The sequence below is a fragment of the Cherax quadricarinatus genome, chromosome 21, assembly GCF_038502225.1.
Source record: "Cherax quadricarinatus isolate ZL_2023a chromosome 21, ASM3850222v1, whole genome shotgun sequence".
Lineage (NCBI taxonomy): Eukaryota > Metazoa > Arthropoda > Malacostraca > Decapoda > Parastacidae > Cherax > Cherax quadricarinatus.
Genome location: NC_091312.1, coordinates 24,771,769 through 24,785,497, shown reverse-complemented (window position 1 = coordinate 24,785,497; position 13,729 = coordinate 24,771,769). Strand labels below are relative to the sequence as shown.

The 13,729-nt window shown below is 37.5% G+C and overlaps 1 protein-coding gene across 5 annotated transcripts in view; it reads left to right on the top strand.

Moving 5' to 3' along the window:
- The first annotated feature begins 287 nt into the window (after nucleotides 1–287).
- The window catches only part of TyrRS (Tyrosyl-tRNA synthetase), a 62,882-nt gene continuing 49,440 nt past the window's right edge, over nucleotides 288–13,729 (top strand). The window contains exons 1-4 of one of the 5 annotated variants that reach the window (XM_070087320.1): nucleotides 362–434; nucleotides 3,464–3,593; nucleotides 4,422–4,712; nucleotides 7,219–7,416. In XM_070087320.1, coding sequence (XP_069943421.1) covers nucleotides 3,576–3,593; nucleotides 4,422–4,712; nucleotides 7,219–7,416 — 507 coding nt within the window. In that variant the 5' untranslated portion in view covers nucleotides 362–434; nucleotides 3,464–3,575. Of the gene's footprint in view, nucleotides 435–3,463; nucleotides 3,594–4,421; nucleotides 4,713–7,218; nucleotides 7,417–13,729 lie in introns of all 5 variants that reach the window. The other 4 variants (XM_070087321.1, XM_070087323.1, XM_070087322.1 and 1 more) reach the window with 4 other exon arrangements.

The following is a 13,729-nucleotide window of genomic DNA, read 5'->3' as shown; positions in this document are numbered from 1 at the left end:
TATATATATATATATATATATATATATATATATATATATATATATATATATATATATATATATATATATATATATATATATATATATATACATATATATACACATGTATATATTGTGTGTATATGTATATATTCCCTGACTAACAAAGTAATTTTATAAAAGCCTAAACCAGAGACGAACGGGACGAAGCGGATAATGGAAATATGACAACGTGTTCGACTGAATAATACAATATAAACAAACTGAAGAGAAAATATTAATAATAACCGAGTCACGCAATTGTTTCATATTTTTACTGCGATAAATATAACATATATAATAATGTAGAAGGCAGGTATATGTAAATGTGAGGTGTAACTCAGTACACGCTGCTGACCCTGCCAGGTGGGGTGGTGTTATCATCCTTCCCTCCTTTATATTTTGATGAAAATATCGTAAGTAAAGCCTCTTGCGTACATTTTATGACATAAACTTGACTTGTTTGATTATGAAGAGCAATACAGGTGGAAAATGTCTTTTGTTACAAGCTTAGTACGAGAATGCTGCCTGCTCATATGTTTTGATTCTTGGCCAGGATGTGATATTTTAGGCATGTTGTAGTTAGTTTCTAGTCAGCAGTAATGTTTATGAAGATGTTTAACGTCGAAGACGATTGTAATTTAAGATTTTTAGCCAAGAGAGATGTTATGCCAGAGGAGCTGTGGGTTCAACATGCTGATTTTTCATTTTTTTAGCTTACACGTAAATATAACTCATTTTACCTTATTTCTAGTATATCTCCTTTATAGTATAATAATAGGGTATTAAAAGGACTCCAATGGAAATAAGTCACTGACTATTTTTTGGTTATCCTAGGTTCTGTACACATATGCTGCTATGTATGATAATCTATGTAACTATTTGTGTATAACTGAATAAACTTACATCACACAGTTCAGCCTCGGTAATGCTCTTAATGTAAATGATTTAGAAAAACGACAGATTGAAGAATAAGACATTTGTGCAACATTTGGGAATCTTTATTACGGAAATGTTTCGCCAGCCAGAAGCTGCTTCAGTCCAATTCAGAGAACGGTGGAAGACGAGGGAGAGTTTGAAGTAATCAGTCCCTCACTCTGGAGTTAATGTGTTCAGTTCACCAATCGATAAAATATGTCAAATAGGTTATTTTGAGCTACTAACTGAATACAATATCTCGAAGTTTGTTCATGGGTTCCACTTTCTTGGTCCCTTCAAGGATGGAGGTGCTTTGGTGCTGGTGAAGAGCTTTTAATCCAGGGAGTTGGATCTACATTCCACTTCTGGATCAAACCCTAATAGCACCCTTTCCCCATTCACTGTTTATCCTCCACAGGTTCAGCATTTCCCATAAAAGTAATGATAATTGTCTACTGTTTTATTGTTTACCTGGAGTTTACCTGGAGAGAGTTCCGGGGGTCAACGCCCCCGCAGCCCGGTCTGTGACCAGGCCTCCTGGTGGATCAGAGCCTGATCAACCAGGCTGTTGCTGCTGGCTGCACGCAAACCAACGTACGAGCCACAGCCCGGCTGGTCAGGAACCGACTTTAGGTGCTTGTCCAGTGCCAGCTTGAAGACTGCCAGAGGTCTGTTGGTAATCCCCCCTATGGCCTGGTGGTTAACGCTCTCACTTCACACGGTGAGGGCCTGGGTTCGATTCCCAGCCAGAGTAGAAACATTGGACGTGTTTCTTTCCACCTGTTGTCTATGTTCCCCATCAGTAAAATGGGTACCTGGGTGTTAGTCGACTGGTGTGGGTCGCATCCTGGGACACTGACCTAAGGAGGCCTGGTCACAGACCGGGCCGCGGGGGCGTTGACCCCCGGAACTCTCTCCAGATAAACTCCAGATAATGTATGCTGGGAGGCAGTTGAACAGTCTCGGGCCCCTGACACTTATTGTATGGTCTCTTAACGTGCTAGTGACACCCCTGCTTTTCATTGGGGGGATGTTGCATCGTCTGCCAAGTCTTTTGCTTTCGTAGTGAGTGATTTTCGTGTGCAAGTTCGGTACTAGTCCCTCTAGGATTTTCCAGGTGTATATAATCATGTATCTCTCCCGCCTGCGTTCCAGGGAATACAGGTTCAGGAACCTCAAGCGCTCCCAGTAATTGAGGTGTTTTATCTCTGTTATGTGCGCCGTGAAGATTCTCTGTACATTTTCTAGGTCAGCAATTTCACCTGCCTTGAAAGGTGCTGTTAGTGTGCAGCAATATTCCAGCCTAGATAGAACAAGTGACCTGAAGAGTGTCATCATGGGCTTGGCCTCCCTAGTTTTGAAGGTTCTCATTATCCATCCTGTCATTTTTCTAGCAGATGCGATTGTAGTTTTAGAGCTGAAATTTTACTTAATTTCATTGTCATAGCTTTTATCTCAATTTCCTGATGGGCAGAAATTTCTTTGGTGTATAAATAACTTTATAAGGCTGTACAAAACTGTTAGAGAAACAAAAAATGATTTGTTTATTTACTTAGTTAAGATTTATTCCATACAAAGATATTACGGGTAAATTTTATTTAAAGAAAATTTTTAATTTTGAATAATTATACTGAAGTTCTGATATAATCTAGTATATTTCTACAATTACTCAACTGGAATTAAATTTGAAAAAAATTATGTTTAGTGAAAAATATAGGTTACTTTTTGGCTAAGTAAGTTTAAAAAAATTATATATAATAAGAAATATAGGTTACTTTATGGCTAAGTATAGTAATTTTAATTCAGGATTAAACATTTTTATATAAAAGATTTTTTTTTTAAGTTTGAATTTTACACACAGGCTAATTAGCATTGTAGGCAAGAGAATAAACTCAATGCAACTACATATAGTGTGACACACTTGTAATGCAATTAAAAAAACAGCCAAGCCCTGTAAAGCATTGAAGAGTCAGCTTATGAATGTTTCCACTGGGTTAAGCACCTCTCCCTCCCCATTAAAAGTAACAAAATGGAACATAACCCTATATCTTCCATATGTTCTTCATGTCATGCTATACAGACCTCACAAAGAAATGCAACCCATGGGGAATGCATATATTATTGTAAATTAATGCTTTTCTTCTGTTTTAATGTTCACTAAGTACAGGAATAGTGTTCAGTATTACAGGATTTTAATTTTTTTAATAAGCACTGTGTATTCAAATCTTCCTCCTATACTGGAAGTGTTAAGAGTCAACATTAAGCATACAGTAAACAGCATATCAAAAGAGACATCAAAAGAAGTGTCAAATAACATGATTTGTCATATATGAAAAACTTATTGGCCAACACATTCAATAACTTTTGTTATTTACTCATTTGCTTGTATTTTCTATTGGATGCATCTTTTTTTAATACTGTACCTTGTACCATATTACATTACATGCCAATTTTCAGGAACATAAACCCCTACATTGTGTGATGATTAACTGTAACTCTTTCTATTCTTATATCATTTATTGGTCAGTTGCATCGAGAATTTTGGTAAAGGTCATGGCTGAAAGGGTAGTACCTTCTGCTCGCATCTGAAGAACCCAGGTTTGATCCTGGACAAGTAAAAATGCTGGGCGTGTTTCCTTATGCCTGTTCACGTAGCAGTAAGTAGATACTGTACCTCAGTGTAAGTCAGCTGTTGTGCATTGTATCCTGGGGATGAGGATCAAAGGGCCCTAATGGAAATATGCCATACTTTCATGGGTTATCCAAGATTACTAACTCTCTAGATTAATAATCTGAATAAAATCTCCTTAAGGATTTCTTTTTCTGCAGTTTGTTAGTACAGTTTAGCCAGGGCTTAGTAACAAATGTTCTGAAGTATGTATCTGATCTACAGGCATTTACAGTATATACCTTTTACAGACCCATACAGTATCTGATTTTTCACTCAACATAAATGAGATCACTGGCAGTGTCATTGGTCTATGATGACCAAGTAATGAATTTTCTATAGTCATGCTTGGGCATTTTGCTGTCCTCATCTTGGCTTGTGTTGTTTTTATTTTCGTGAGTTTAGCATTTTAGTGAATATTATGATGTACAACAGCATTGAACCTAGTCAGAGGAGTAGCCAACTTTTCATAAAATATATTTTTAAACACTGTTTGGTCTTTTTAGGTTTAGTGCTACCTTGTGAATATAGTACAGTGATAGTAATCTACATGCTTTGTGGTGTTAACCTTTAATTTCAACTGCAGTTAAAGTGAACAATGTTTTGAAAAAGTGGAAATAATAGGAATTTAATTATGCAGCAGTTACTGAATAAGAAAATGCATTTAATTACCTGAAGCCACAAAAATTTTCTGTATGGTAAATGATTCAATAGATCATCTCTGATTTGGCAATAAATCACTGCCTTTTTATATGCTGGAATTCAGTTTTTTATTGCTCAGTAAAGACACACATGTACATGGTGTATTTTCTTCCAGGTGAATATGAAAATGAGTGACAAAGTGTGTTGGACTTCAGAAACTTTAAGAACTTTAGATGATCATTTAAACGAGTACAGTTACATTGAAGGTTATCAGCCGACTGTAAGTGATACTGTTGTGTGTAAGTCACTACACACAGTTACAGAAGACTTATCCTGTTATAAACATTTAAGTAGATGGCTCAGCCACATGAAAAGTTATAAAGACGAGCAATTACATGGAGAGCTCAAAACTGTGAATGATGTATTAGCCACACTGGCACCTCATGCAAAGAAGGTGAGCTATCATGTGAGTACACAAATTGCATGCAGAATTTGAATGTAAAAGTGTTTTTAAAATGTAATACATTGCTGTACAGCATTTTTTTTTTTTTGTAGCATGGTATCAGTACTCTAATCTATTAGCATTTGTTACTACAGTAAAATTATGCTAGCTTACAGGTCTCTCTTAACTAAAAAGTATTAAGTTTGTCTAATTAATAATTCATTCTGCTTATCTTATTTTTTTTGCTGTGTTATAAATTTAGCATGTAGTTGTATTGTGCTTCAGTTAACCCAACAGAATAGTCAAGCCACCTACATACTCATGCACAGCACAGTTGACTCTCATGTAATATGTGTTCATGTGGGACATTTTCAATAAGACACTAATGAATCTTGTTTTAAAATTATACTTTGGAAATTGGTATAGCACACCATGGCAAAAAAGCTTCAGTCCATATTGCATGGCAAATCTGGTTAGAACACACAGCATGGGATACAGTACTGTAGTTTCCTTCAGTGCCACAGTTATGGGAAGGCTTATTGTCACCCTGTGATGCAAGCACCCTTCCATACTCCAGTTGTCTTGTGAATGCTTATACAGTGGACCCCCGGTTTATGATATTATTTCATTCCAGAAGTATATTCAGGTGCCATTACTGAACGAATATGTTCCCATAAGGAATATTGTGAATTAGGTTAGTCCATTTCAGACCCCCAAACATTCACGTACAAACACACTTACATAAATACACTTACATAATTGGTCGCATTGGGAGCTAATCGTAAAGCGGGGGTCCACTGTATTTCTTACTGATCTGAACATTATTAAAGCTAGTTAGGATCTTATAACCCCATCTCATATCTGGATATTAAATGTAAATGTAAATGACTGCTTTGGAAATAATCAGACTGTTTTGGCAAATACCTCTGCAACACTGGAAACCTCCACTGTCACGTCTCGGATATCCACTGCTATGGTTACATTACCTACCACCTAATTTTCAGCAGCATTACTCCTGCAGTTCCATTGTCTGGGAGTGATGCAGGGAATACAGTAGACTGAAAGTGGAGAAAGCAGCAGGGAAGAATGGGATTAAGACTGAAATGCTGAAAATGGGTAATGATATTACATAAACCCTCAATTCAATTGACTTCAAAAATATGGGACAAAATCCATTGAGTCAGTTTACTTACAAACAGTAGATGAAATTCATTGATTTCAGAATTCTCCATTATTATGATTACAACAAAAAATCACATCTCTAGTCATTACAGTCGCCTTTACTGGCTACCTGCTCTTATCCATTAGTCCTTTAAATCGAGGGTCTACATTGAATGGATGGAACATTTGTTTGTGCATATTGATAGAGGGAAAAGTACCCAAGAACTGGTAGAGAGCATATATGGTTTATTTGTGTAATAGAAAAGGGGACAAAAGAATGTAAAATTCAGAGGAGAATAAGAATGCAGAGTATAGAGTACAGTGCGAGGTGCCCATGGCCTGGTGGCAAACGCTCTCGCTTCACACAGTGAGGGTCCGGGTTCAGTTCCTGGCAAAGGGGTGAAAACATTGGGCGTGTTTCCTTTCACCGGTTGTCTGTATTCACCCGTCAGTAAAATGGGTACCTGAGTGTTAGTTGACTGGTGTGGGTCGCATCCTGGGACAACACTGACCTAATTAGCCTGAAATGCTCTGCTTAAGAAACGGCTTTCTATATAGTAGTACAGTGGACCCCCGCATAATGATCACCTCCGAATGCGACCAATTATGTAAGTGTATTTATGTAAGTGCGTTTGTACGTGTATGTTTGGGGCTCTGAAATGGACTAATCTACTTCACAATATTCCTTATGGGAACAAATTCGGTCAGTACTGGCACCTGAACATACTTCTGGAGTGAAAAAATATCGTTAACCGGGGGTCCACTGTATATGTCGTTGAAATCAGCTAGGCCTGTATACCTTGTATATGTACTTGTAAATAAAGATATAGTATTATGGGGGAGCGCTAAACCCGTAGAAATTATACAGTACCTGTAGGAGGTGGAGGATGGAAGGTATTCAGGCTCAATTCAGGGAACTGGAGCACAGATCCAATTCCCTAGATCACGAGCCCCTCACTAGTGTCAAGGAACCTCCCTTGAGGGGAGCAAAGTGTATAGCAAAATTGATAGATATGAAATTTTATAAGCTCCTGCAAATTCTTGACCATCCAAGTTGTGTTGCCTGTGTTAGACTGCATGTCATAATTTTTTATTTGTGTTGATTATTTGTATGTGCAGCATAAACATTTTCACTTTTCTCATAAAATCATAACATGATTACAACAAATCACTTTATTAATTGCTGTGTCCATTTGTGAACTGATAAATCATACTGAATTAACTGTGTGCTTTTGTATATGATGATTTCATTTACAATATTAATTATAATATAAGACATATGTTAAATATTTAAATGGCCATATCTGTTTAGATTACTAACAGTGTTTTAAATGTTGATCATTATCTCATTGAGTTTCTTGTCACCCAGATGAGGATGACTCCTGAAGAGAAATACAGGCTTATTTCTCGAAGGTTAGATGAAGTGCTTGGTGAGGATCGTATTATGGCCATCTTGAAGGAAAGGTCCTTAAAAGTTTATTGGGGCACTGCAACTACTGGGAAGCCACATGTTGCATACTTTGTTCCCATGACGAAAATTGCCGACTTTTTGAAGGCTGAGTGTGAAGTGAGTTGTTTATATACCGGTTTTATTATTGTGAAGTATTGTCTGTTTACTTTGATTTTACTAATTTTGGTTTAACAGTTATAACTTTCACATGCAAGATAGCTTTCCCAAACAAATTTTATTCCTTAATGCATTTTCTTTAATATTTTCACAATACATGAAGATCTCAGAAATGACATCATCACTGCTTCTAAACTCCTCTGCACTGCAAAATAAAAATCCATTCTTTACACACATTCAAGGCATCAGTACCACACAAGCGTGCATGAGTATGTTAGGGGTGAATGGAGACGAGTGGTTTTTGGGACCTGACGAGTTGTTGAGGTGTGAGCAGGGTAATATTTTGTGAAGGGATTCAGAGAAACTGGTTAGCTGGGCTTGAGTCCTAGGAGTGGAAAGTACACTGCCTGCACTTTAAAGGAGGGGTTTGGGATATTGGCAGTTTGGAGGGACTTCTAAACTGTCGTATCTCAGCGCCTCTGCAAAGACAATGATTACATATGAGTGATGGTGAAAGTGTTGAATGATAATGAAAGTTTTTTCTTTCTTTTTGGGTTTTTCTTTCTTTTTGGGTTTTTCTTTCTTTTTGGGTCACCCTGCCTCAGTGGGAAATGGCTGATGTGTTAAAAAAAAAAAAAAAAAAATATATAGTATACAGTGGACCCCCGGTTAACGATTTTAATCCGTGCAAGAGGGCTCATCGTTATGCGAAATAATCGTTATGCGAATTAATTTTCCCCATAAGAAATAATGGAAATAAAATTAATCCGTGCAAGACGCCCAAAAGTATGAAAAAAAATTTTTTTTACCACATGAAATGTTAATTTTAATACACACAAACTGAAAAAGGCATGCACAATTACATGACACTTACTTTTATTGAAGATCTGGTGATGATTGATGGGATGGGAGGAGGGGAGAGCATTATCTTCTTACTGTTTAGAAGGGGAATCCCCTTCCATTAGGACTTGAGGTAGCAAGTCCTTTTCTGGGGTTACTTCCCTTCTTCTTTTAATGCCACTAGGACCAGCTTCAGAGTCACTGGACCTCTGTCGCACAACAAATCTGTCCATAGAGCTCTGTACCTCCCGTTTCTTCAAGACTTTCCTAAAATGGGCCATAACATTGTCATTGAAATAGTCACCAGCACGGCTTGCAACAGCTGTGTCAGGGTGATTTTCATCTATAAAGGTTTGCAGTTCAAACCACTCTGCACACATTTCCTTAATCTTTGAAGTAGGCACAATGGATTCCACAACTGGCATAGGCTTCTCAGGGTTAGCCCCAAACCCTTCAAAATCTTTCTTAATTTCCATACTAATTCTCACCCTTTTTACCACAGGGTTGGCACTAGAAGCTTTCTTGGGGCCCATGGTCACTTATTTTCCAGAAACACCACCGAAAACACTGTAATAATACGAAATATTCCGAGTGTATGCTTGGATGTTACCGCGGAGGCTGGCTGGTAAACAATGGGACGGCCGGCACATGTGAGGGCACATTGGACGCGTCTCGGACGAAAATCGGTATGCGGGTTTTTAATCGGTATGCGGGGCAAAAATTTTGCGATAAAAGTAATCGTTATGCGGAAAAATCGCTATGCGATGCCATCGTTATGCGGGGGTCCACTGTATATGTATGTATCCTCCATGGGGAAGTGGAACAGAATTCTTCCTCCGTAAGCCATGCATGTCGCAAGAGGCGACTAAAATGAAGGGAGCATGGGGCTAGTAACCCCTTCTCCCGTATAAATTACTAAATTTAAAAAGAGAAACTTTTGTTTTTTTCTTTTTGAGCCACTCTGCCTTGGTGGGATACGGCCGGTTTGTTGAAAAAAAAAATATGTATGTATGTTTGCGTGCATGAGCGTGTTAGATAGGAGTGAATGGAGACAAATGATACATGGGACCTGACGATCTGTTGGAGTGTGAGCAGGGTAATATTTAGTGAAGGGATTCAGGGAAACCGATTATTTTCATATAGTCGGACTTGAGTCCTGGAAATGGGAAGTACAATGCCTGCACTTTAGAGGAGTGGTTTGGGATGTTGGCAGTTTGGAGGGATATGTTGTGTATCTTTATACGTATATGCTTCTAAACTGTTGTATTCTGAGCACCTCTGCAAAAGCAGTGATAATGTGTGAGTGTGGTGAAAGTGTTGAATGATGATGAAAGTATTTTCTTTTTGGGGATTTTCTTTCTTTTTTGGGTCACCCTGCCTCTGTGGGAGACGACCGACTTGTTGAAAAAAAAAAAAAAAAAAAAAAAAAAAAATATATATATATATATATATATATATATATATATATATATATATATATATATATATATATATATATATATATATATATATATATATATATATATATATATATATATATATATATATATATATATATATATATATATTATTCTTCTTTCTTTCAACAAGTCGGCCGCCTCCCACCGAGGCAGGGTGACCCAAAAAAGAAAGAAAATCCCCAAAAAGAAAACACTTTCACCATCATTCAACACTTTCACCACACTCGCACACTATCACTGTTTTTGCAGAGGTGCTCAGAATACAACAGTCTAGAAGCACACACACACAAAGATACACAACATATCCCTCCAAACTCCCAATATCCCAAACCCCTCCTTTAAAGTGCAGGCATTGTACTTCCCATTTCCAGGACTCAAGTCTGACTATATGAAAATAATCGGTTTCCCTGAATCCCTTCACTAAATATTACCCTGCTCACACTCCAACAGATCGTCAGGTCCCATGTATCATTTGTCTCCATTCACTCCTATCTAACACCCTCATGCACGCTTGCTGGAAGTCCAAGCCCCTCGCCCACAAAACCTCCTTTACCCCCTCTTTCCAACCCTTTCGAGGACAACCCCTACCCCTCTTTCCTTCCCCTATAGATTTATATGCTTTCCATGTCATTCTACTTTGATCCATTCTCTCTAAATGACCAAACCACCTCAACAACCCCTCTTGTGCCCTCTGACTAATGCTTTTATTAACTCCACACCTTCTCCTAATTTCCACACTCCGAATTTTCTGCATAATATTTACACCACACATTGCCCTTAGACAGGACATCTCCACTGCCTCCAACCGTCTCCTCGCTGCTGCATTTACCACCCAAGCTTCACATCCATATAAGAGTGTTGGTACTACTATACTTTCATACATTCCCTTCTTTGCCTCCATAGATAACGTTTTTTGACTCCACATATACCTCAACGCACCACTCACCTTTTTTCCCTCATCAATTCTATGATTAACCTCATCCTTCATAAATCCATCCGCCGACACGTCAACTCCCAAGTATCTGAAAACATTCACTTCTTCCATACTCCTCCTCCCCAATTTGATATCCATTTTTTCTTTATCTAAATCATTTGATACCCTCATCACTTTACTCTTTTCTATGTTCACTTTCAACTTTCTACCTTTACACACATTCTCAAACTCATCCACTAACCTTTGCAATTTTTCTTTAGAATCTCCCATAAGCACAGTATCATCAGCAAAAAGTAACTGTGTCAATTCCCATTTTGAATTTGATTCCCCATAATTTAATCCCACCCCTCTCCCGAACACCCTAGCATTTACTTCTTTTACAACCCCATCTATAAATATATTAAACAACCATGGTGACATTACACATCTCTGTCTAAGACCTACTTTTACCGGGAAGTATTCTCCCTCTCTTCTACACACCCTAACCTGAGCCTCACTATCCTCATAAAAGCTCTTTACAGCATTTAGTAACTTACCACCTATTCCATAAACTTGCAACATCTGCCACATTGCTCCTCTATCCACTCTATCATATGCCTTTTCTAAATCCATAAATGCAATAAAAACTTCCCTACCTTTATCTAAATACTGTTCACATATATGCTTCAATGTAAACACTTGATCTACACATCCTCTACCCACTTTGAAGCCTCCTTGCTCATCCGCAATTCTACATTCTGTCTTACCTCTAATTCTTTCAATTATAACTCTACCGTATACTTTTCCTGGTATACTCAATAAACTTATTCCTCTATAATTTTTACAATCTCTTTTGTCCCCTTTCCCTTTATATAAAGGGACTATACATGCTCTCCGCCAATCCCTAGGTACCTTCCCCTCTTTCATACATTAAACAAAAGTACCAACCACTCCAACACTATATCCCCCCCTGCTTTTAACCTCTCTGTCATGACCCATCAGTTCCTGCTGCTTTACCCCCTTTCATTCTACGTAATGCCTCACTTACCTCCACCACACTTACATTCTGCTCTTCTTCACTCCTAAAAGATATATATATATATATATATATATATATATATATATACACATATACAGGAGGGCCCCGCTTTACGGCGTTTCACTTTACGGCGTTCCGCTAATACGGTCATTTCAAATTATGACCAAAACTCGCTATACGGCTCCCCCCACCTGACTTTCTAATACGGTTACTGCGCCTCACCCTGTTTGTTTACATTCTTCGTGAGCTCGGTAAGCACTAAGTCTCTCCATTTTGTCTGGAAACTCCAAAATTTCAAATGGTCACATGGTCAAATGGTCACAGACCGGGCCGCGGGGGCATTGACCCCCGGAACTCTCTCCAGGTAAACTCCAGGTAATATTTTATATATACTCTGATAATTATACTTATGTATACCTGTACTTAAATAAACTTACATACTGTGCTGGCATGCAGGTACACATTAAAATCAGTAAGAGTGTCTTATGTCTCCAGACGTCATATTAGTAATGATGATAATAATCATCGAGTCTCATTTAAATGTCATATATTACGTTAAATACACATTTTCATTAATCCATCTATGATATTTTTTTCAAAATTATATAATAAACACGATCCATAACATAAAAAGATGATAAATACACCCCACAATAGAATAAATAAACATAAATATGAGATGTGGTAGCAGACGACTTGCACAAGTGATGCCATATTAGAAATGATAATAATAATAATAATCACCGAGTCTCATTAAATGTTGTATATTACGTTAATATACACATTTTCATTAATCCATCCATGATATTTTTTTCAAAATTATATAATAAACACGATACATAACATAAAAAGAATAAATAATAAATAGAATAAATAAACATAAATATGAGATGTGGTAGCCAGATAACTTGTATTACCTGGAGTTTACCTGGAGAGAGTTCCGGGGGTCAACGCCCCCACGGCCCGGTCTGTGACCAGGCCTCCTGGTGGATCAGAGCCTGATCAACCAGGCTGTTGCTGCTGGCTGCACGCAAGTACAAGTGATGCCAAGAATAACATTTTCTCTAATCTAACATAAGAGAAAATGTGTTACTGGGGGTAACTGTAGAAAATTATTCCTTTCATATGTATGTAAGTTAGTTTATTCAAGTATACACAAATACAGTTACATAGATTATCATACATAACATATGTGTAGAGAACCTAGGATAACCCAAAAAAGTCAGAGTGACTTATTTCCATTGCCTTCACTCAGAGCATCATTTCTTCTCAAAATGATGTTACATGAGAATGGGAGTGTTCTTCTTTATTTATTCTACCGTATCAATGTAGAGACAACCTGTACACAATGTAACTTGTACACAAACCAGACGTGTACACTTCGTTTACAAAACTTACCTTCGCCTGGTTTGTTTACATAACTCTGCGCCTGTCCTCTCTCATGCACTCATTCTTTCTCTCTCTCATTTATTCGTTTTATCTCATTTACTTACTCCTGACCCTACATTAAGACTACAAATATTTTAAGGTAAGTAATGAGTGAACGTATATACATTTTATCGCTCTGGGATGCTTAAATGTAATAGAATATTATGTGTAGGTGGGTTGGCCTGGTATGGTAGCCCAGCTGACTACCATACATACCACACTTGATTTTTTACAATAAATACTACTCATCTCACCCTATATTTTAAGGTAAATAATGAGTGAACTGTATATACATTTTATCGCTCTGGGATGCTTAAATATCATAGAATTGTATGTGTGGGTGGGGTGGCCTGGTATGGTAGCCTGGCTGACTACCATACATACCACACTTGATTTCTTACAATAAATACTACTTGTCTCACCCTAGATTAAGACTATAAATATTTTAAGGTAAGTAATGAGTGCACTATGTGTGTACATGTATTGTACTTTTTTATTGTTTTTTGATGCCTGGTTTTATTGCTAACTTAATATATGTTAGTGTACACTTGTTATCTAGTGTTTGTATGCATTTGTAAGTGGAAAAAAAGGGTGTTCCACTTTACGGCGGTTTCCGCTTTACGGCGGTAGCCT